This window comes from Saccopteryx leptura, chromosome 6, assembly GCF_036850995.1.
Source record: "Saccopteryx leptura isolate mSacLep1 chromosome 6, mSacLep1_pri_phased_curated, whole genome shotgun sequence".
NCBI lineage: Eukaryota > Metazoa > Chordata > Mammalia > Chiroptera > Emballonuridae > Saccopteryx > Saccopteryx leptura.
Window position 1 is genome coordinate 128,304,139 of NC_089508.1, and position 23,445 is coordinate 128,327,583.

At 46.2% G+C, this 23,445-nt stretch overlaps 1 protein-coding gene and 1 long non-coding RNA gene across 8 annotated transcripts in view; one reads left to right on the forward strand and one right to left on the reverse strand.

Annotated features, from left to right (window-relative positions):
* EDC3 (enhancer of mRNA decapping 3) overlaps positions 1 to 13,746 on the reverse strand; it is a 64,380-nt gene extending 50,634 nt beyond the window's left edge. For 2 of the 7 annotated variants that reach the window (XM_066342742.1, XM_066342737.1), the window contains exons 1-3: positions 13,672 to 13,733; positions 12,826 to 12,915; positions 3,407 to 3,588 (exon numbers count right to left, since the gene is read on the reverse strand). In XM_066342742.1, coding sequence (XP_066198839.1) covers positions 3,407 to 3,570 — 164 coding nt within the window. In that variant the 5' untranslated portion in view covers positions 3,571 to 3,588; positions 12,826 to 12,915; positions 13,672 to 13,733. Of the gene's footprint in view, positions 1 to 3,406; positions 3,589 to 8,356; positions 8,378 to 12,825; positions 12,916 to 13,663 lie in introns of those variants that run through there. The other 5 variants (XM_066342739.1, XM_066342738.1, XM_066342740.1 and 2 more) reach the window with 5 other exon arrangements.
* A 116-nt stretch (positions 13,747 to 13,862) lies between these two features.
* On the forward strand, positions 13,863 to 22,787 carry LOC136376594 (uncharacterized). Its single transcript, XR_010746208.1, has 3 exons — positions 13,863 to 14,143; positions 14,530 to 14,581; positions 22,158 to 22,787. It is a non-coding gene; the product is annotated as an uncharacterized lncRNA (long non-coding RNA).
* Positions 22,788 to 23,445: the final 658 nt, after the last annotated feature.

Genomic DNA, 23,445 nt, shown 5'->3' on the forward strand with positions numbered 1-23,445 from the left:
AGACTCCTGCATGCGCCGACCGGGATCCACCCAGCACGCCCACCAGGGGGCGATGCTCTGCCCCTCCGGGGCGTCGCTCTGTCATGACCAGAGCCACTCTAGCGCCTGGGGCAGAGGCCAAGGAGCCATCCCCAGCGCCCGGGCCATCCTTGCTCCAATGGAGCCTTGCTGCGGGAAGGGAAGAGAGAGACAGAGAGGAAGGAGAGGGGGAGGGGTGGAGAAGCAGATGGGCACTTATCCTGTGTGCCCTGGCCGGGAATCGAACCTGGGACTTCTGCACGCCAGGCCGACGCTCTACCACTGAGCCAACAGACCAGGGCCTACAGGAAGATTTTTGAAAAAGATACCTGCAAGTAACATGAGTTCAGCTTTGAAAATCTTAAATTGAAGATTTAAGGTTCTCCACCTCGAAATGAGCAGTAGACAATAAAAATGAAGTTTCTGGAGCTCAGAAAATGGCGTCCAGGAAAGATATGGTACATGCAAGCACAGAAATCGTCCGTAATAACAATGGCCAGCTCATAAATATCCTCACGGGCATAACTGACAGGACACATGCAAATCATTAAGTCTAGTACTTAGTTATTAATAATTCAATAAATGTTTATTATAACTACTAAAAAAAATTTGGGGTCTCATTAACGTATACGAAAGTACCTGAGACTGTCTAGAGAATACAGAATGAGAAAAGAATCAAAGATAAGAAATTTGAGTAAATCGATCTTTAAAAAGAAGCAATGGAACCTGAAGAAAAAGAAAAATAGAGGAAAACATGAAAAGAAAATCCAAAGTGGTGACAGAGAAACTGAAAGAAGAGAACAACTGCCCTGGCCAAGTAGCTCAGTTGGTTACAGTATCATCTCGATATCCCAAAGTTGCTGGTTGGATCCCTATTCAGGGTACATAAATAAATCAACCAATGACTGCATAAATAAGTGGAACAACAAATCAATCTGTTTCTCTCTTTCTCTCAAATCAAAAAAATAAAAGGGAATACTTCAAAAGTTAAGGAGCATTTGAATATATTATAATCGAGACACTGTCACTGAACTTGGCAATTCGGTCCTCTGAAACCCTGGCAAGAGCTAGTTCAGCAAGATAGGAAAGTAAGAAAAAAGATTAGGTAGGGTAAGGATGAAGGCCACAAAGGGAATGAAGGCAGACTATTTTGCTCTGAAAAGAGCTGTGGGTGTAAAGAGAAAGAAATGATAATTTTGCAAATTCAAGTTGTATGTGGGATTGGGGAATGTCTGTACTGTATACAGGGGAGGCTAGGAATGTTAGAATGCTAAGTGCAAAGAGACAGTATAAAAGCTGTAACTAAAGACAAAAAAAGATGGACAGGTCTCAAAGGAGACAGAAAAGAAGAGCACATAAAGCATGCATGCTAACGTGAGCCCTGGACACAAAAGGACATTCCTTCCACTGAGACTTCAGAGAAATAAAAATGGATACACCTAAAGAAAAGGTTACATGGAGCGATTGTTCAGAAAGTTAAGAAAGCTCTTGCCCAATAGTCCTCCTTTTTTTTTTTTTTTAAATTTTATCTTTGGTATTTTTCTGAAGCTGGAAACGGGGACAGACAGACAGACTCCCGCATGCGCCCGACCGGGATCCACCTGGCATGCCCACCAGGGGCGACGCTCTGCCCACCAGGGGGTGATGCTCTGCCCCTCCGGGGCATCGCTCTGTTGCGACCAGAGCCACTCTAGCGCCTGGGGCAGAGGCCAAGGAGCCATCCCCAGCGCCCGGGCCATCTTTGCTCCAATGGAGCCTCGGCTGCAGGAGGGGAAGAGAGAGACAGAGAGGAAGGAGAGGGGGAGGGGTGGAGAAGCAGATGGGCGCTTCTCCTGTATGCCCTGGCTGGGAATCGAACCCAGGACCCCTGCACGCCAGGCCGATGCTCTACCACTGAGCCAACCGGCCAGGGCCCCTCCTTTTTTTTTTTTAACATAAGTTTTCCAAACTGGTGAAAAGAGGTATGAAAAGATAACTGAACCTCAGATATGCTGGCAAACACTAAGAAAAGAACATTCCTGCCTGACCTGTGGTGGCACAATGGGTAAAGCCGTTGACCTGGAACACTGAGGTCGCCAGTTTGAAACCCCAGGCTTGCCCCAGTCAAGGCACATAGGACAAGCAACTATTACAAGTTGATGCTTCTTGCTCTGTCCACACACCTTTGTCTCTCTCAAAAAAAAGGAAATAGGCCTGACCTGTGGTGGCGCAGTGGATAAAGTGTCAACCTGGAAATGCTGAGGTCGCCGGTTCGAAACCCTGGGCTTGCTTAGTCAAGGCACATATGGGAGTTGATGCTTCCTGCTCCCCCCCCCCTCCTCCTTCTCTCTCTCCTTTCTAAAATGAATTAAAAAAAAAAATGAAACAGAAAAAGACATTCCTGTAACAAGAACTTGAGCTCCTGGAGATAAATTATACTATACACCTACACAGATGGCTACATGTTGCAGGGGAAAATCAACAACAGCCTTCCATTAAGAAAGCACAGTGACACAAAACTGAGAAAGAAAAATCTGAAACTAGAAAACAGCTTATTCTGATTTTGACCCATTCAAAGAATATATTACAGTGTGTCCGTAAAGTCATGGTGCACTTTTGACCGGTCACAGGAAAGCAACAAAAGATGATAGAAATGTGAAATCTGCACCAAATAAAAGGAAAACCCTCCCAGTTTCTGTAGGATGATGTGGCAGCATGTGTGCATGCGCAGATGATGACGTAACATCGTGTATACAGCGGAGCAGCCCACGGCCATGCCAGTGGAGATGTGAATGGTACAGAGGAAAGTTCAGTGTGTTCTGTGGCTCGCTAAATTCGAATCCATGACCAAAGTGCAACGTGAATATCGGCGCGTTTATAACGAAGCGCAATCATATAGGAATAACATTACTCGGTGGGATAAGCAGTTGAAGGAAACCGGCAGTTTGGTGGAGAAACCCCCTTCTGGTAGGCCATCAGTCAGTGACCAGTCTGTAGAGGCTATACGGGATAGCTACCTAAGGAGCCCTAAAAAATCTGTGCATGAGCCCACATCAAACTACTGAATAGGTATGAAACTGGGAGAGTTTTCCTTTTATTTGGTGCAGATTTCACATTTTATCGTCTTTTGTTGCTTTCCTGTGACTGGTCAAAAGTGCACTATGACTTTACAGACACACTGTATATTGCATGCTTGATGGAGATAAGAAAACGTTTCAGGAACCCTGAACCATAAGCTGACAGCAAGTTTCAACAGTACTGAACAGCAGTGGGACTGTAAGACCTGAGACTGCAGAGCCCCCTCTGACGAGACATTGCTCAGGCAGCCCCACACAAGACAACACTGGCGAGCTGGCGTTGGCTCAGCCCCACACCACAGTCAGACCCAGAAGGGTCTGTCACGGCTCACCTGAAGGTGACTTCTGGCACAAGGCACTTCACTCCATTGTGGAAAGGCCGAGTGAGAGAAATGGTCTGGCTGACCTGATCCACTGCAGACACTCTTCCCTGATAGACACCCAGGCTGTCCCCGCAGTTGATGGACACAATACTGCCTAGCCAGTCTGCTGCCATGTTTCAGATGTGGGACCACTGTGGAGAGAAGAAACCAGGCAGTGTACCTTGAAAAGCAGGCAAAACTTTTACTAAATTCAGTAAAGAATTATGTCAGGCTCTGTATCAGGTGCTGCTTAATAATGCACATTCTGTCACATCCTTAACTGATGTAATGAAATACAAAAAACAAAAACTTTTTTCAGAAGAAGTTTGCATATTAATGAAAAAGCATCATCATTTAATATATATGAAGACCCTACAATCACCTTAAAGCACATGTACTGGATAAAGAAACGTATTTACACAGACATCAGACCACACAAACCATAACCTGTTTGTAAACTATTACATTTTAGTATATCTGCCATCGGATGCTTTCAAAGAGAATATATTATGAAGAAATAATATATAAAAACTAACACTGGTAATATCAAAGTAGCTCATATCAGAGTGACCTCCTGTGATGATAAATTCTGAACAAAAACGTTTCTTAAAAAGATAGCAGAAAACATTACAGAACACTATACCTAACAAAACAGAGTATACTTTTTTTTTTAAGTGAGAGGAGGGGAGACAGACAGAAAGACTCCTGCATGTGCCCCAACCAAGATACACCTGGCAACCGCTATTGTCTGAGGCCAATTCAGACCAACTGAGCCACTGGCTACAGGAGGGGAAGAGGAAGAGGGGAGAGAAGCAGATGGTCGCTTCTCTCCTGTGCTCTGACTAGAAATCAAATCCAGAATGTCCATACACTGAGCACACAACTCTACCACTGAGCCATCCAGCCAGGGCCTATACATTTTTTTTTAAATTTATTATTATTTTTTTTTTTTTCTGAAGCTGGAAATGGGGAGGCAGTCAGACAGACTCCCCCATGCGCCCGACCGGGATCCACTCAGCACGCCCACCAGGGGGCGATGCTCTGCCCATCTGGGGCATCGCTCTGTCGGGACCAGAGCCACTCTAGCGCCTGGGGCAGAGGACAAGGAGCCATCCCCAGCGCCCAGGCCATCTTTTGCTCCAATGGAGCCTCGGCTGCGGGAGGGGAAGAGAGAGACAGAGAGGAAGGAGAGGGGGAGGGGTGGAGAAGCAGATGGGCGCCTCTCCTGTGTGCCCTGGCCAGGAATCGAACCCGGGACTTCCGCACGCCAGGCCGACGCTCTACCGCTGAGCCAACCGGCCAGGGCTATACATTCTTTTTAAGTCCACAAAGAATGCTCCCCATCATACGCTGGTATGAACTAGTATCCATTCATTTCAAAGGACTGAAATCAGACAGAGTATATTCTTGGTCCCCAAGAAAATTCTATTTGAAACTGATAATATCTCATATATTTGGAAATTAAGCAAGACATTTCTAAATGTCTAAAGGAAGAAATAAAGGGAAATTAGAAAATAGTTCAAACTCGGTGATAATGAAAATACAACATTTGTGAGATAAACTTAAAACAGTGCTTAAAGGGAATATTAAAGATTTGAGTGATTATATTAGAAAAGGAGAAGTGTTCAAAACCAATGAATGAAACTTCTACCTAGAGAAGGTAGAGGAAAAAAGCAAATTCAAAATAATTAGAAATCAGCAAAATTGAAAACTGAGAAAAAGACACAAAACCAAAAATTAATATTTGAAAACAATAAAGTTTATAAATCCTTAACTAGACTAATCAAGAAAAAAAGATAAAACACATATTGTAGTATCAGAAATTAATAAGGGGACATCAAAGATAATTTTATGCCAGTAAATCTGACAACTTACATGAAATAAAGAAATTCTTTGGAACACCAAAGTTACCAAAACTGACACAAGGAAATAATTGAAAATCTGAGTATCTTTATATCTACTTGAATCCATCAAGAAAATGAGAAGACGCCCTGGCCGGTTGGCTCAGCGGTAGAGCGTCGGCCTAGCGTGCGGAGGACCCGGGTTCGATTCCCGGCCAGGGCACACAGGAGAAGAGCCCATTTGCTTCTCCACCCCTCCGCCGCGCTTTCCCTCTCTGTCTCTCTCTTCCCCTCCCGCAGCCAAGGCTCCATTGGAGCAAAGATGGCCCGGGCGCTGGGGATGGCTCTGTGGCCTCTGCCCCAGGCGCTAGAGTGGCTCTGGTCGCAACATGGCGACGCCCAGGATGGGCAGAGCATCGCCCCCTGGAGGGCAGAGCGTCGCCCCTGGTGGGCGTGCCGGGTGGATCCCGGTCGGGCGCATGCGGGAGTCTGTCTGACTGTCTCTCCCTGTTTCCAGCTTCAGAAAAATGAAAAAAAAAAAAGAAAATGAGAAGACAAGCCATACACTAAGATAAAATATTTGCAAAAAACATATCTGATAAAGGACTAAAGTATATAAACCCTCATCAGAGCACATACAGGAACAGAAAAGTTTTTTTAAAGTAACCACTCAATATGTAACAAATTGCCCTTGTCTTTTAAGACCAGAAACTCCCCTTTCTGTAAAACACAGCATTCACACATCACTCAGAACTGAGCAAACAGTTTACAGGCAGCCTCCCTGTACTGTGCTTCACAGATGCTGCAGGTGTTTTTTTTTTATTTGTTTTTGTTTTGTTTTTGTTTTTTTCAGATGCTGCGGTTTTTACAAATGTAAGGTAGACCCTCCACCGGCTGAAGGGTTAAACCCACTCTGTGGCAATGCTTGTTTTCTTGCAGTAATCTGGCACCAAACTTGCAGGACCTCCAAGACATGCCTGTTTCTATAAAGAAAATTTCTTTATTAACTGAAAACAGTAAATCAAGTGGTGTGCCACCAGCCGGTTTCTTAACCAGGTGATCACACTAAGGAAAGGGGTTCTTCAATTATAGGGGTAACCCCTTCATGTCTAGAGAGCTACAGCTGAAGCAGAAGATACAGAAGCTATAGGTACTGAACTTGGATACCTTTTCCTACTTTTCTACCAAAGTATTAACATATGACAAGTCTACATTTTTTAAATGTACAGGTCAATTTTTATATATTCACACACATAACCACCACCCCAATCATGACACAGAATACTTCAAACACCCCATAGGGTTCCACTGTGTACCCTCAAAGGCAGCCATTATTCTGATACCTATCATAAAAGATAGCACAGCTTATTTTTGAATTTCATGTAAATGAAATCATAAAGGTCCTTTCTGAAAGTGTTTGGCTTCCTTTGTTCAATGTTACATCTCTGAGATGCATCCTTATGGATGGTGCATGTAACAATAGCTCACTCTTCCTCAGGACTGTGTAGGACTATTAGGTAACTATGCCTCAATGGGTTTACCCAGCCTACAGTTGACAGACAGCTATTTCCAGTTTAGAGGCTATTATGAATAAAGAATTTAATGTTTTTCTATATGTCTCTGTGATGGACAAGTATATCCATTTATTCTGGGCATAGTATATAGAAAGTCATAGAGTAAATACAGGACTATTTTGCTCAAATGCTGGACTATTAGAATTTCCAGACTACAAAAGGCCACACTACCAAGTATGAGATGTTACTGTACCAGTTCTCTTGTAAGAAGCCTTCAGATAACAAAGTCAGGTAGCCCTAAATAGTCTTCCACATGTTATGCAACTGAGGCAGGAGCAAAAATGATCCATAAACTACAAACAAACAACTTGCCAATTACAGACCTACTAATTTCCATCTCAACTATCACAACAGACGGCACACACAGCATTCAGAGCCCAGAAGCAGCCCCTGGTCACTAAGGACAATTACAATCAACAGCTGCCAATGAGTAAGTGGTTAGTTATTGAAGTCCGTAAAACTAGGTACTTTTCCACACCTCTATCTGAAAAGGAATTTATAGAATCAAAATCTTGGGAATGGCAGAGATCTGAAAAGAAAACATCTAGTACAACCCTAGCACTACAGTCCGTATCTTCCATAAAAGGCAGCATGGTGGAAAGAGCACCAACTTCTGAAGTCAGACATCACAGGCCCAGGCACGCTTCTGCACTTCACCACATATCAGCATCACGACCTGGCAAATTATCCAAATCTAAGTCTCAGCTGAAAAATGAGAATTATACTACTACCTGAAAGAACCACTGTGAAGATTAAATGACACAGTCTATATAATTTCTACCACATAGCAAATTTTATTTCAAATGTCTCCTTTTAGCAGAAAGAACACTGACCAGATAGGGGACTTGATTTATGGCCCTAGGAAATCATACTACGAGGGCCATGTCCCTTCTCACCCCAAAAAACTACAAAAATACCTAATTATCTCTAAAACATCTTGGAAATGAAGTCTCAATCTTCAAACTAGAATATAAGTAGCCATAAAGGTACATAAAGATATGCAAGCAAGGAAATTAATTTCCACACTATTCTTCATAAACTTGATCTGCCTAGATAATTGAATTATCAACAGAAGATTTTCAACCATTGAATTTATTACTTCAGAACAGCCCATGGGCCAAATCCAGCTCACTACCAAGAAAGTTTTATGGGCGCACAACCCTACGCAGCTGTTTGCCTGTTGTCTGTGGCCATTTTCGCACTACAATGAAAAAATACTAAGTAGTTACAATAGAGATTACATGGCTTACAAAGCCTACCATCTGGCCCTTTAAAGAAAAAGTCTGACTTTTGCTTTAGGATAAAATTTTGTGGGAAAATGGATGAAGTTCAAAAAGAAAAAGGAAAAATATGAAATAGACAAATTCCCAGAATGATACAAATTACCAAAACTGACTCAAGAAGTAACAGAAAACATGGATAGATTTATATTAAGAAATTAAATTATTAAAAATCTTCCTATAAAGAAAAGATTTATGTGGTGGTGCAGTGGATAAAGAACCAACCTGAAATGCTGAGGTTGCTGGTTTAAAACCGTGGGCTTGCCTGGTCAAGGCACATATGGGAGTTGATACTTCCTGCTCCTCCTCTCCTGCTTTCTCTCTCTCTCTCTCTCTCTCTTCTAAAATGAATAAATAAAATCTTAAAAAATAAAAAAGGCCCAGGTCTAGGGGAATTATTGGTAAGTTCTATTAGATATATAGAAAAAAAGAATTAATCCTACACAAACTCAGAAAATACAAGAGCATTTCCCAACTCATTTATGAGGATACTACAGCTGACCCTGAATAACACAGAAGTTAGGAGCAGTCTAAAATCCCTATATAACTTTTTTTTTAATTTTATTGGCCCTGGCCAGTTGGCTCAGTGGATAGAGCATTGGCTCAGCATGTGGATGTCCCGGGCCTGATCCCCAGTCAGGGCACACATGAGAGACGACCATCAGCTTCTCTTCTGCTTCATCTCCTTCCCTCTCTTCTCCTCTCGCAGTTAGTGGCTCAACTGGTTTGAGCATCGGCCCTGTGTGCCAAGGATAACTCAATTGATTTGAGCATCAACCCCAGACAGGGGCTGCCAGGTAGATCCTGGTCAGAGTGCATGCAAGAATTTCTCTATCTCACCTCCTCTCACTTAGAAAAAAATTTTTTCTTTACTGATTATTTTTCAGAGAGAGGAAGAGAGACAGACAGACAGGAAGGGAGAGAGAGAAGGATCAACTTATAGTTGCAGCACTGTAGTTGTTCACTGATTGCTTCTCACACGTGTCTTGACCAGGGGCTTAAGCCAAGCCAGTGACCCCTTGTTCAAGCCAGCAACCATGGGGTCATGTTTATGATACCACACTCAAACCAGCGACCTCAGAATTTCAAACCTGGGTCTTCAGTGTCCCAGATGGATGCTCTATCCACTGTGCCACTACCTGGTCAAGCTTTAAAGACTTCTAAGCAGTCTTTAAATTACTGATCTATTTTAGAGAGGAAAGGGGAAAGAGAGACAGGAAGCTGCAGTAGCAGATTGCATTAGGAAAATGTAAGATCTAGGAAGGTATCTGCCCTGACTATAGATCAAACCCACAACCTCTGCACTCTGGGACAAAGCTCTAACCAACCAAGCTATTCAGCCAGGGCTACTACTGTATTTAGATAACTTTGTTTTTATTTTTACAAAGTTAATACTTACAATGTCAGAAATTATATCCTCAACTTTTTAAAATTAAATATTTAAAATTCATGATGAAAACTTTCAGGTGCCAACTTAAAAGACACATAGATATCCCAATGTTTTGGACACTCTCAAGCAAATAATGTTTTAAGACCACACTGACCCCAAGTATGCCTAAAATATTCACTCACGCCAAAGCAACTTCACCATATCTGAAGATAGCCAATAAAAAATTACTTTGTAACCTAGTTTGTGGTAGCACAATCAATAGAGTGGCAACCTGGAACGCTGAGGTCGCTGATTCGAAACCCTGGACTTGCCCAGTTAAGGTATGTGCAAGCAATCAATGAAAAACTCAAGTGAAAACAACTATAAGTTGATACTTCTCATTTCCTACTCACCCCAACTCCTCTCTGTAAAAAATAACAAATAATTTTTTAAAAATTACTTTTTACAGTTTGACAAATTCCAACTCCTTTTAATGTCTAACCCAGGGGTCAGGAACCTATGGCTCGCGAGCCAGATGTGGCTCTTTTGATGGCTGCATCTGGCTCGCAGACAAATTTTTAATAATAAAAAAAAAACAAAAACGCTGAAAATATAAAACATTCTCATGTATTATAATCCATTCATTTCCTACCGCTCATGTTCATGGTTGCGGGTGGCTGGAGCCAATCACAGCTGTCCTTCGGGACAACACCAAATTTTTTTGGATAATGCCTTATGTACACGGGTCACTGTATGGCTCTCGTGGAATTACATTTTAAAATATGTGGTGTTCATGGCTCTCTCAGCCAGAAAGATTCTGACCCCTGGTCTAACCTGAAAGTTAATTTATGCTTATAGAGTATTCCAGACCTAAACCTCACAGTACAGGTGTGAGGCAACCAGTGCTGGGGTCAAGCATTGAGCTTACATTTTCCTAATGCAATCTACTACTGCAGGTCACATCAGTTCTCCTCAAAGGCTAACCACACCATTGATGCAGGTGACTGAGACTCCACACTTTATTATATGAGCCCCTTCTAAATCACACCTCTACCTTCGTGAACTGATGTAACTGAATTTCTTGGCCCCGAGTGAAATGGTTTACGTTTATTTCCATTTCTTTAAGTTGCACTGGGTAAATCGTGAGATTCACCAGATGACTTTCTCTCTTCACTTCATCAAAGATTTGATAAGCACACCTTCCAGACAAGGCTTCAAAGACATACTGTGTCAGAGCCTCCACTTAGATCACCAGAATCCCAGTGGTGTCGTGTCTACAAATCAAACCCCTCCAGACACAGATACTCAAAGTCACGACACCCATCGACTTTTACCACCATCTAGCAAATTCCCCCATCTCACACCCAGGGCCATAATAAAAGACTTAACAGATGTCTTGCTAAAATTGACACTATCACTATGGATACTCTATTCAGTTTGAGCTACGAATTTATATGTCCTGTTCTGCGGATCTGCTGAAGTTAGAAGAACTCTAGTAACCCTGCTACTCTGGCTGCTAATAATAGGAAAATAACCCACTTCCCACTTCACATTAATTACAGAATCTCAGGAATCACAAGGATATGTAAACATTTTCTAGTCCAATGTTTCTCCAACTATAGGTCTTTAACAGTCAGATTCAATTCAGTGAGTTGCAATCAACTTTTTCTTTTAATGAAATAATGTCAGGAATCATATGTAGAAAGGATTAAAAACTTTTGTGTTGTGCATTCTTGTCCATGTCTCTGAGTCTCATTTTTATGTCCCATCTATGTATGGATTCATATAGTTCTTAGTTTTTTCTGATTTACTTATTTCACTCCGTATAATGTTATCAAGGTCCATCCATGTTATTGTAAATGATACGATGTCATCATTTCTTATGGCTGAGTAGTATTCCATAGTATATATGTACCAAAGCTTTTTAATCCACTCATCCTCTGACGGACACTTGGGCTGTTTCCAGATCTTCGCTATTGTGAACAATGCTGCCACAAACATGGGGGTGCATTTCTCCTTTTGGAGCAGGTCTATGGTGTTCTTGGGGTATGGACAAGAATGTGATGGTAAGGGGGGTGGGGCGAGGAAGGAGAGAGAAGGCATGGGGGGAGGGGTGGAGCACAAAGAAAACCAGATAGAAGGTGACGGAAGTCAATTTGACTTTGGATGAGGGGTATACAGCATAATCAAATGTCAAAATAATCTGGAGATGTTTTCTCTCAACATATGTACCCTGATTGATCAATGTCACTGCATTAAATTTAATAATTAAAAAATAAAAAATACACCACAAAAAAAACGCAAACTTGTGTTGTGTGTGTGTTGGGGTACACACACACTTTATGCGTGTAGAGGGCATACTGAGTCAAGATATAATATGTATCTAACTGTGGCTCACATCTCCACCAAAAAAAAATTTTTAGTCATCAAAAAGTTATCTAGCCTGACCTGTGGTGGCGCAGTGGATAAAGCGTCAACCTGGAAACACTGAGGTTGCCGGTTCAAAACCCTGGCTTGCCTGGTCAAGGCACATATGGGAGGTGATGCTTCCTGCTCCTCCCCCCTTCTCTCTCTCTCTCTCTCTCTCTTCCTCTCTCTCTCTCTCCCCCCCCTCTAAAATGAATAAATAATAAAAATTAAAAATTAAAAAATTTTAAAAAAAGTTATCTATACACCTTCATTTCTTTTTTTTTTTTTTTTTTTTTACAGAGACAGAGAGAGAATCAGAGAGAGGGATAGACAGGAACAGACAGGAATGGAGAGATGAGAAGCATCAATAATTAGTTTTTCTTTCCGCGTTGCGACACCTTAGTTGTTCATTGATTGCTTTCTCATATGTGCCTTGACCGCGGGCCTTCAGCAGACCAAGTAACCCCCTTGCTCAAGCCAGTGACCTTGGGTCCAAGCTGGTGAACTTTTGCTCAAACCAGATGAGTCCGCGCTCAAACTGGCGACCTTAGGGTCTCAAACCTGGGTCCTTCCACATCCCAGTCCAACGCTCTATCCATTGCGCCTCCGCCTGGTCAGGCACCTTCTTCATTTCTTACTGAGAAACCAACACATAGGAATTTTGTGCTCAGTACACCTTATCTGCTGTTCATAAAAAATGACTATAATCCAAGGTCACTGGCTCGAGCAAGGAGTCACTGGCTCTGCTGAAGCCCTCACCCCCTGCCCCCAAGACAAGGTACGTATGAGAAGCAATCAATGAACAACTAAAGTGCTGCAGCTACCAGTTGATGTTTCTCATCTTTATCTAGCTAAAAAAAAAAAAGAAAAAAAAAAAGACTAGAATCCATCAGGAGTTTCCAGTTGAAATACAGACCTGCTCAGAAAACAAGTCACTTATGTTCCGGTGGGATTAAACCAATCAATCAGCAGACAAGCAGCAGAATGAAATCACTTTAGTCTGTGGCTAGGGAAGAGAACAAAAACCATGCTGGGTCTGGAGTTCATGTGTTACCATGGGAGAAGATTGTCAGGTTTTCAGCTAACTCTAGAATTGACAGATTTATTAAAAACCAACTGGCCAAGCAGGCGAGAGCTGTGCCTCCACACAGCCAAACTTTTAACAATGCAACAAGTCAACTACTGATAAATCCAATCAGTGTCACACAGAGAGTACTGATGAGCGGCAGTTCAGCCTCACACCCAAAGCAGGGGAAGAATCCAGGGGACGTTATCAGGACCCAGCAGAAGCTGGGCTCTAGTAGGTTACCATTACTTTCTTAGCCGCCCTTCCCTTCCAGATCCCAGCTCATCTGTCCTCAAGCCATCCCTCACGGACGTGGCGCCCATGCTCTTTCCCGGCCCCATGTGACTGCGCAAAAGGAAACCAAGGCACGAAGAAATGAGTAGGCAAGCTGCAGCAGCCATCAAATCACCAAGGCCGGACAACCCCTCCACTCCGGGACTGCCCGGCCTCCCGCCGCCCTCGGCCTCCAGCCCACGCCACGCCCCCGGGGCAGCCCTGGCCCCCGGTGCCCCGCCCGCCTCTACAAAGCTCTGCGAGGCCTGGAACCTCGGAGCCTAAAGGCAAACCCGCCAGGCAATCCCAGAAGCCCCCTCCCACAAGCGCCCGCAGCCCCGTGCGCCCACATCCACGCCCTTGGGCCCCCAGCCGCTCCTCACACCACTTCCAGGGCCCCACCGCAAGGGCTAACCTACACACCAAGGGGCTGCCACCACCGATCCCGACAACCTCAGCCGCTGGAAGTGGCCCGCGTCTTCACGCCAGCGTCATGACGTCACTTTCTGCGCGACACCTTGGAAAACTGGAGTGCAAACTGTTGTGGGGCGGGGCGCCCAGGAAATTTGAGATTGTGGGGGCCGGTGCCGGGGATGCTTCCATCCGCAGGAGTCCCCAGGTGGATTTGGGCTGCCGCCGGTGCCCCATCTCGTCTCAGGCCCGGCATGCTACGCGCTGTCTTGCATCCTTTCCCTCTTCTAATCTTGGTTCCAGTTCTCGTGCCTGTGCTGCTGAGGCAGCCCTCTTGCAGTCTTGACAAGCTCAGGCTTTCCCTTCAGGCTTGTGCCAATCTCCTAGCCACAGTAGAGACCCGAGTGGACAAGGGGTGCTATTGGGGACTCTGTCCTTGGATGCAGGCCCCCAGGATGGACTAAAGGAGACAAGTTCCTGATAGGTAAATTCCAAACTGCCCTCTTGATGTTCTGCTTATCTGTCAGACCTCACCCTTACTGGACTATCGCCCCTGAGACAAAGGAATTCCAAAAAGCTGAGAAGCCGCCCCAAGGAGGGGCTCCGGAAATACCAGAACTTTTGCCTCAGTATCCCCTCAGGCTCTCCCAAACACTATATAACTCGCCCCTAGTCTGTAACCAGCGCTCTTCTCCCCCAGGAGAAGTGCCCCGCAGGGTTCCTTTCTTCCTTTCAATAAACCCTGTTACTCTGGTCTTTCGGACTCCCATGGATTCCAACATTTGGTGCTGAAACCCGGGACAGGGTACTAACTGCTTGGACGCTCGTCCCGGGCTTACTCCCTGATTCTGTTTGGACGTGTAATTGTAGGTCGATTGGCCGGCAGTCTAACCCTGTCCTGAACCCCTGCTGGACTAGAAAGGTAAGGAGTTTCTCCCTTCTCCTTCCCTGGTTGGCCTCCAAATTTCTCTCTAAAAATACCCCTTCCTGGTCAGAAGGTTTTCTCTGACATACCTCACATTTTGAGGGGTTTGACTTTCAGTCTCAGTGGACTGCACGGAGCACTAGGTGCCTAGCCAAACCTCTCCACTCTCTCGGACTTCTTGTCCTCGGAGCTCCCTGACAGGTGGTGACGACCTCTATCAGGGATGACTCCCCCACACGGAGATTCTCTCCACTTGGAACAGTGACAAAAGGCGGGGACGCCCCCTCTTGCTCACCTGTCTCCACTACGGGCTCTTCAGAGTCTAAGCCTTCCGACCAGACCCCTCTAGGATGTCTCATAAAAAACCTCACCAGGAGAAGCACCCATTTGCTTCTCCACCCCTCCGCCGGGCCTTCCTCTCTGTCTCTCTCTTCCCCTCCCGCAGCCAAGGCTCCATTGGAGCAAAGATGGCCCGGGCGCTGGGGATGGCTCTGTGGCCTCTGCCTCAGGCGCTAGAGTGGCTCTGGTCGCAACATGGCGACGCCCAGGATGGGCAGAGCATCGCCCCCTGGTGGGCAGAGCATCGCCCCTGGTGGGCGTGCCGGGTGGATCCCGGTCGGGCGCATGCGGGAGTCTGTCTGACTGTCTCTCCCTGTTTCCAGCTTCAGAAAAATGCAAAAAAACAAACAAACAAAAAACACAAACCTCACCAAACTCAGTCTCTCAGACCTCAAACCGAAGAAATTAATCTTCTTCTGTAACACGGCATGGCCTGAGTACAGACTAGACCAGGGGTCTCAAACTCGCGGCCCGCGGGCCGCATACAGCCCGCCGAACAATTTTGTGTGGCCCGCAGACTAATCCACGAAGTTCAAAGTATTTTGGATAAAATTAAGTAAGCCTAGGGGCCTACTTGTATTTTTCATTTCTCTAGCATCCTAGCTAGATATTAGCTTAGTTAACAGCAGTTGTGATGCGAACTACAGTTTCTGGTCGTTTTGTGACACTGAAAAGTGTTGCGTAACAGTTGCCTTTTGTAGACCTAGTGCGGCCCACCGAACGGCTGTGATCTTGCTCTGCGGCCCACATGCCGAGTTGAATTTGAGACCCCTGGACTAGACAATGACTCCCATTGGCCTGAAAACGGGACATTCGATTACAATATCCTAAGACATCTTGACAATTTCTGCCACCGGACGGGGAGGGCATCAGAAATTCCTTACGTGCAGGCTTTCTTCTCCCTTCTCTCCCGTCCTTAATTTCTGTGCCTTCTGTTCTACAAGCAGACTGTTTTGACCAAAGAAACCTCACCTCATTCACCTGCAATACCACACTCTCTCTTTCTCTCCTGCTGGCCAGTGGCCCTTCCCTTCTCCACAATGTTCTTAAACCCCTCCTCCTTCCTTTCAAACTATGACTGTGCCTCTTTCCTCCTCATCCTCTCCCCTCTCCTCAGAGCTCTAAATCCTTTTGACTCCTCTGACCATGTGGCGCCACACCAATACTTTAACCTCTTCCTCCTCCTCCTGCAGATTCTGACCCTTCTTTTTTTTCATTCAGCTCCTCACACTGTCCATCCGTTTGCTTTCTCTCTTCCTCCCCTCTTTTGCTGGCAACTCCCTGCCATCTCTAAAAACTTAAAAAAACAGCCCTGGCCGGTTGGCTCAGTGGTAGAGCGTCGGCCTGGCGTGCAAAAGTCCCGGGTTCGATTCCCGGCCAGGGCACACAGGAGAAGCGCCCATCTGCTTCTCCACCCCTCCCCCTCTCCTTCCTCTCTGTCTCTCTCTTCCCCTCCTGCAGCCAAGGCTCCATTGGAGCAAAGATGGCCCGGGCACTGGGGATGGCTCCTTGGCCTCTGCCCCAGGCGCTAGAGTGGCTCTGGTCGCAACAGAGTGACTCCCCAACACCCGGAGGGGCAGAGCATCGCCCCCTGGTGGGCAGAGCGTGGCTCCCTGGTGGGCGTGCCGGGTGGATCCCGGTTGGGCGTATGCAGGAGTCTGTCTGACTGTCTCTCCCCGTTTCCAGCTTCAGAAAAATACAAAAAATTCCTTAATTCATAATTTTTATGTAAAGTCTTTGTTTAATGTGTAACTGTGTCTGTTTCTAAGGCCTTAAACCAATAATTACCCATCTCTTAAACCAAGTTTACTCATCCCCATGGACTCTCCCTGCAATACCCCCATCCTTCCTGTTCGAAAACCTTCAGGGGCTTATTGATTGTACAAGCCTTACACCTAATCAATGAGGCAGTAATTCCCCTCCATCCAGTAGTCCCTAATCTCTACAGGTTACTGTCACACATTTCCTCAAACACCACTCACTTCATGGTCCTAGACCTCAAGAATGCCTTCTTTATCATTCCTCTACACCAGGGGTCCCCAAACTACGGCCGAGGGCCACATGCGACCCCCTGAGGCCATTTATCCGGCCCCCGCTGCACTTCTGGAAGGGCACCTCTTTCATTGGTGGTCAGTGAGAGGAGCATAGTTCCCATTGAAATATTGGTCAGTTTGTTGATTTAAATTTACTTGTTCTTTATTTTAAATATTGTATTTGTTCCCGTTTTGTTTTTTTACTTTAAAATAAGATATGTGCAGTGTGCATAGGAATTTGTTCATAGTTTTTTTTGTTTTTTTTTAATATTTTATTTATTTATTTATTTATTTTTTAGAGAGAGAGGAGTGAGAGAGAGACAGAGAGAGATAGAAGGGGGAGGAGCAGGAAGCATCAACTCCCATATGTGCCTTGACCAGGCAAGCCCAAGGTTTCGAACCGGCGACCTCAGTGCTCCAGGTCGACGCTTTATCCAACTGCGCCACCACAGGTCAGGCCTGTTCATAGTTTTTTTTATACTCCGGCCCTCCAACGGTCTGAGGGACAGTGAACTGGCCCCCTGTGTAAAAAGTTTGGGGACCCCTGCTGTACACCCTGACTCTTACTTTCTGTTTGCCTTTACCCAGACACTAATGCAGCCCAGCAATTTACCTGGATTGTCTTACCCCAGGGGATCAAAAACAGCCCACACCTGTTTGGGCAGGCACTAGCTCAGGATTTAGCAGCATGCAATCTCAAAACTAGTCCTCTCTTACAATATGTAGATAACCTACTCCTCTGCAGCCCCTCCCGGCCTGCTTCAAGGAGACACACCTCCACCCTTCTTAACTTCCTCACTATGAAGTGATGTCGTGTCTTCTCTGCTAAGGCTCAACTTTATTCTCAGTCCCTAGTCTATCTAGGCATCGCCTTAACCCCCACCCCTGAGGTCTCACCCTAAATTAAACTCAGACCCTCCACAGTCTCCAATCACCTACCACCACAGATCAAATCTTTTCTTTCCTCAGTCTAGTAGGACTCTGTAAAGCCAGCAGCCACGACCAGGGCCACTATCACAGCAGCCCGGCCCTTGCAGGTTCGCATTGGATTCGGACAGTCGGTAAAGAAACAGCGGAGCCAAAAACTGATGGGCCATAACCTTTAATCCTACCTTGCACCCGGCGGGCAAGTAAAAATACACACTGGGCTCCAAAACCCAGTCACTCAGTGCTCACAAAGCCACTGACTTATCCGAGTTTCCTAGAATCAAAGGTTTCTAGCTCACCAACCTTATTCTCCTCAGTTCCCCATTTCCTTCCTTATCCCAGATACAAACTCTACACAAACTGGCATCTCACTCAGCACTCCGCCATCTTGGCTGCTTCTCCTGGCCTCCTCCACGTGGCCTCCTTTAGCTGCTGGCTCTACTCTCTCCGCTCTCTCATGCTAACCTCAGGAACCAAGAGCCAAGTCCCGTTTTGCCCCCATTTTATAGTGTAGCTTCACAACCTTTAATCCAATATACAAAGTAGGGAAGTCTCCAACCCAAAGTCACCTTCTGAGGCATGATTGGATTGCACCACCCCACATCAAAAAGGGTAGGAAAGGCTTAATCCCAAAACCAAGCCCCAGGCTACAAGGATTCCGCCTGCCTTTAGCCCACCCCAACACACATTAATATCACCTGGGCGACGGCTTCCTCGTGTTATCTTTAACAAAGTGAGCATAATACATTTTATCTGCCCAACAATCCACCCCTATGCTCACTTTACTACCCACAATCTATACCACCGGCATCCCTGTGCAAGGAAATTAGAACATTACACAAATTACAACAGCAAAAATAATACAGTTTCAACAATTACAAAGGTACACTTCACCAGTCTCTGAGCACTTTGCCCAAAACGCAAAATGTCCTCAGCCTATGGGAAAAGTTTCCCGGGGCAGGGGAGTGCTTCCAGCAAAGCCACCCCCTACCCCCATCAGGGTATTTCACATTGTCCAAAATCCGTAATCCGTAAGTCCATCCAACAAAAGAGCCAATGCCCACTCTGGTCGTAGTCCAGGAAATCAGTCCACGCACATGGGGCGTCAGCCACCCCCCTCATCCCTGCCGTCCTCGCAGGTCTTACACTGTCCCAAAGAGGGGCACGTGGCAATGACAGTTAGCATTTCCATCTCTGCTCTGGAAAGCATGTCCAGCCCTATGTCCCCAAATCGCAGACCTACCAAGGCCATAGTAGGTGCTCCTTCCAGCTGGGCTCTCATCTTATGGAGACTGCGGATTGCAACTCCAGCCCGATTCTCCTCATCCTCCAAAGAGGAACTGAAAACACCAGCTCCGGCTGCCGGGCTCGAGCCTCCGTCTGCTGCAGCCTTCTGCTCCACAGACCTTGCAGCTCCGGACCCAGCTCCAGCTTCAGCTTCAGCTTCAGCTTCAGCTTCAGCCTCAGCCTCAGCTTCAGCCCCGGCCTCCTTCCGCTGCTGGCTCTCCGCAACATCCAGGGCAAGCTGCAACTCACGAACCTCTGAATCCTCCTCCAGTGTTTGCTCCATTTCCAGGCGAATCTCGAACACCTGGTCGGCCTCCTCCTCCAGCATTTCCTCCAGCTCCAGGGTCAGCATCGGTTTCTCCTGCATTTGCTCCAACTTCTTCTGCTGCTCGGTTTGCAGGTCCCAGGCAGCCTCTTTCACAGAGCTCTTGGTTTCCTCACGCATGGCTGTAAAAGTCAGCCAGCCTACAATCCCCAAAAAGACAGCCATGGGGAACCCTAAAACTAGCCAGTCCTCTACTCCACCACTCAAAGGCTCCTTGCCGATCTGTATCGAATCCTGCCGACTACGCCAAATGTAAAGCCAGCAGCCACGACCAGGGCCACTATCACAGCAGCCCGGCCCTTGCAGGTTCGCATTGGATTCGGACAGTCGGTAAAGAAACAGCGGAGCCAAAAACTGATGGGCCATAACCTTTAATCCTACCTTGCACCCGGCGGGCAAGTAAAAATACACACTGGGCTCCAAAACCCAGTCACTCAGTGCTCACAAAGCCACTGACTTATCCGAGTTTCCTAGAATCAAAGGTTTCTAGCTCACCAACCTTATTCTCCTCAGTTCCCCATTTCCTTCCTTATCCCAGATACAAACTCTACACAAACTGGCATCTCACTCAGCACTCCGCCATCTTGGCTGCTTCTCCTGGCCTCCTCCACGTGGCCTCCTTTAGCTGCTGGCTCTACTCTCTCCGCTCTCTCATGCTAACCTCAGGAACCAAGAGCCAAGTCCCGTTTTGCCCCCATTTTATAGTGTAGCTTCACAACCTTTAATCCAATATACAAAGTAGGGAAGTCTCCAACCCAAAGTCACCTTCTGAGGCATGATTGGATTGCACCACCCCACATCAAAAAGGGTAGGAAAGGCTTAATCCCAAAACCAAGCCCCAGGCTACAAGGATTCCGCCTGCCTTTAGCCCACCCCAACACACATTAATATCACCTGGGCGACGGCTTCCTCGTGTTATCTTTAACAAAGTGAGCATAATACATTTTATCTGCCCAACAGACTCTTTAAACACTGGATTTCTGCCTGACCACAGTGGATAAAGCGTCGACCTGGAATGCTGAGGTTGCCGGTTGTTGGGCAGATAAAATGTATTATGCTCACTTTGTTAAGGAGGCCGTCGCCCAGGTGATATTAATGTGTGTTGGGGTGGGCTAAAGGCAGGTGGAATCCTTGTAGCCTGGGGCTTGGTTTTGGGATTAAGCCTTTCCTACCCTTTTTGATGTGGAGTGGTGCAATCCAATCATGCCTCAGAAAGTGACTTTGTGTTGGAGACTTCCCTGTTTTGTATATTGGATTAAGGGTTTGGATTTCTACACTATAAAATGGGGACTGAGCGGGAGCTTGCGCTCTTGGTTCCTGGGATGATTAGCATGAGAGAGCAGAGGGAGCAGAGCAGAGAGAGGCCATGTGGCCAGGAGAAGCAGCCAAGATGGCGGAGTGCTGAGTGAGATGCCAGTTTGTACAGAGTTTGTATCTGGGATAAGGAAGGAGATGGGGAACTGAGGAGAATAAGGCTGGTGAGCTAGAAACCTTTGATTCTAGGAAACTCGGATAAGTCAGTAGCTTTGTGAGCACTGAATGTGAGTGGGTTTTGGAGCCCAGTGTGTATTTTTACTTGCCCGCTGGGTGCAAGCTAGGATTAAAGACTATGGCCCACCAGTTTTTAGCTCCGTTGTTTCTTTACCGACTGTCTGAATCCAATGCGAACCTGCATGGGCCAGGTGGCTGCTGTGATGGTGGCCATGGCCCTGGCCGTGGCTTCTGGCTTTACACCGGTTCAAAACCCTGGGCCTGCCCGGTCAAGGCATATATGGGAGTTGATGCTTCCTGCTCCTCCCCCCTTTCTTTCTCTCTCTCTTCTCTAAAATGAATAAATAAAAATTTTTTAAAAATAAATAAAAATATAAATAAATAAATAAACACTGGATCTCCAATTTTGCTCTCTTAGTCAAGACCCTCAGTGAGATCTTCTGAGCATGGTTTTTAAGGTCTGTAATGACCAGGGAAGTAACATAAAAGGCAAATAAGGCCCAAAAGAAGTCAGGAGCCTGACCTGTGATGGCACAGTGGATAAAGCATCGACCTGGAAATGCTGAGGTCCCGGTTCGAAACCCTGGGCTTGCCTGGTCAAGGCACATATGGGAGTTGATGCTTCCTGCTCCTCCCCCCTTCTCTCTCTCTCCGCTCTCTCCCCCCCTCCTTTCTAAAATTAATAAATAAATTAATTAATTTTTAAAAAGTCAGGAAATACCAGCTTTTGGCTTCAGCACCCTAAGAGACTTCATAGGATTCCATCAGGGCCCTGCTCCAGAGTGGAAAGAAAGGCCATTAAACTGAAGCCTGCCAGGCCCTGGCCGGTTGGCTCAGTGGTAGAGCGTCGGCCTGGCGTGCAGGAGTCCCAGGTTCGATTCCCGGCCAGGGCACACAGGAGAAGTGCCCATCTGCTTCTCCACCCCTCCCCCTCTCCTTCCTCTCTGTCTCTCTCTTCCCCTCCCGCAGCTGAGGCTCCATTGGAGCAGAGATGGCCCGGGCGCTGGGGATGGCTCCTTGGCCTCTGCCCCAGGCGCTAGAGTGGCTCTGGTCGCAACAGAGTGACCCCCCACACCCGGAGGGGCAGAGCATCGCCCCCTGGTGGGCGTGCCAGGTGGATCCCGGTCGGGCGCATGCGGGAGTCTGTCTGACTGTCTTTCCCCGTTTCCAGCTTCAGAAAAATACAAAAAAAAACCACAAAACTGAAGCCTGCCAGGCTTCCCGGCCCCATCAAGGGACACACCTGTGCTATGGAAAGAGGGACACGAGAAGGTAAGCTGCCCCCTTGCTCCATGGACGGAGGTTCAGTCTCTTCTAGCCCTGCTCCAGCTACCTGTGACTTGACCTTGCCCAGCATGCTGGGAATTGCCACTGAAGGCCCAAGGACATCATTCAGGAGCCTAAGGTATTTCTTCCAAGTAGCAGATAAGCTAATCTCATTTCTTATAAACACAAGGGCCATCTACTATGCCTTGCTTGAATATTTAAGTTTTATTTATCCCTCAAAGATCTCTACTGTGGGTATTGACAGTCTGAGTTTGTTACTTTATTTAATGTATAGTATCTCCTTTGTTCCTCTTATCTCAATGCCCCATGCCTATTATAGGCTGGGACCTGCTGCTAATTCCAGCTAGAAGCAGTAGTCACTAGGACTTAAACTCTAACTACAAAGTGTAGAAATGTAACCACCCTTTCCCTAAGTACTTGCAGGATTTACAGGTTACTCAGCAAACTGTTCAAAGACTGTCCAAGAGGCGCTTCCAGCAGTACATCACCCAAGGACTGACTTTCACATGGACAGGTCCACACACTGTGATCCTGACAACTCCCACTGCTGCTATGGGCAGCTCTTTCCTCCACCCTGATCTTCTGGAGCTCAGAAACAGAGAAACAAAACCGACCCCTTGTCCTTCTATTGTCTATTCACCTCTCAGCCTACCTCACCCAATAAGGGGCTTTCTACTCATATGGGACCAACACCTATATGTATCTCCCTACTAATTGAACAGAAACCTGTACCCTAATCTATCTCACCCCAAAAATCAACCTAATCCCACCCCATGGGCCTCTTTAAATTCCTAATACATGACTCATCAATCTAAGGACCAAACGAGCTATACAGGTAATTTCTCTTCTAGTTGCTTTAAGAATCTCTACAAAAGTAGATTTAGGGGCAGGGGGACTTGCTACTTCCCTGTCGTATTCCTATTTGCTCTCTCTCTGAAGCCCAGTGAATTCGTAAACATGGAATCAGTGGTTTCACACAAACTGGGTGTCTTGACTATTGCCTTTCATTAGTCCACTCACTCTCCTATTTATTTTTCTAACTTTTGGACCCTGCCTCTTACATTTGTTCAGTACTTTCTTATAGAACCGCATATAGACCTTCACCAATCAGAAAATTGGAAAAATCTACCTAACCCTACACACCAACCCTGAAACCTGCCCTCACGAAACAG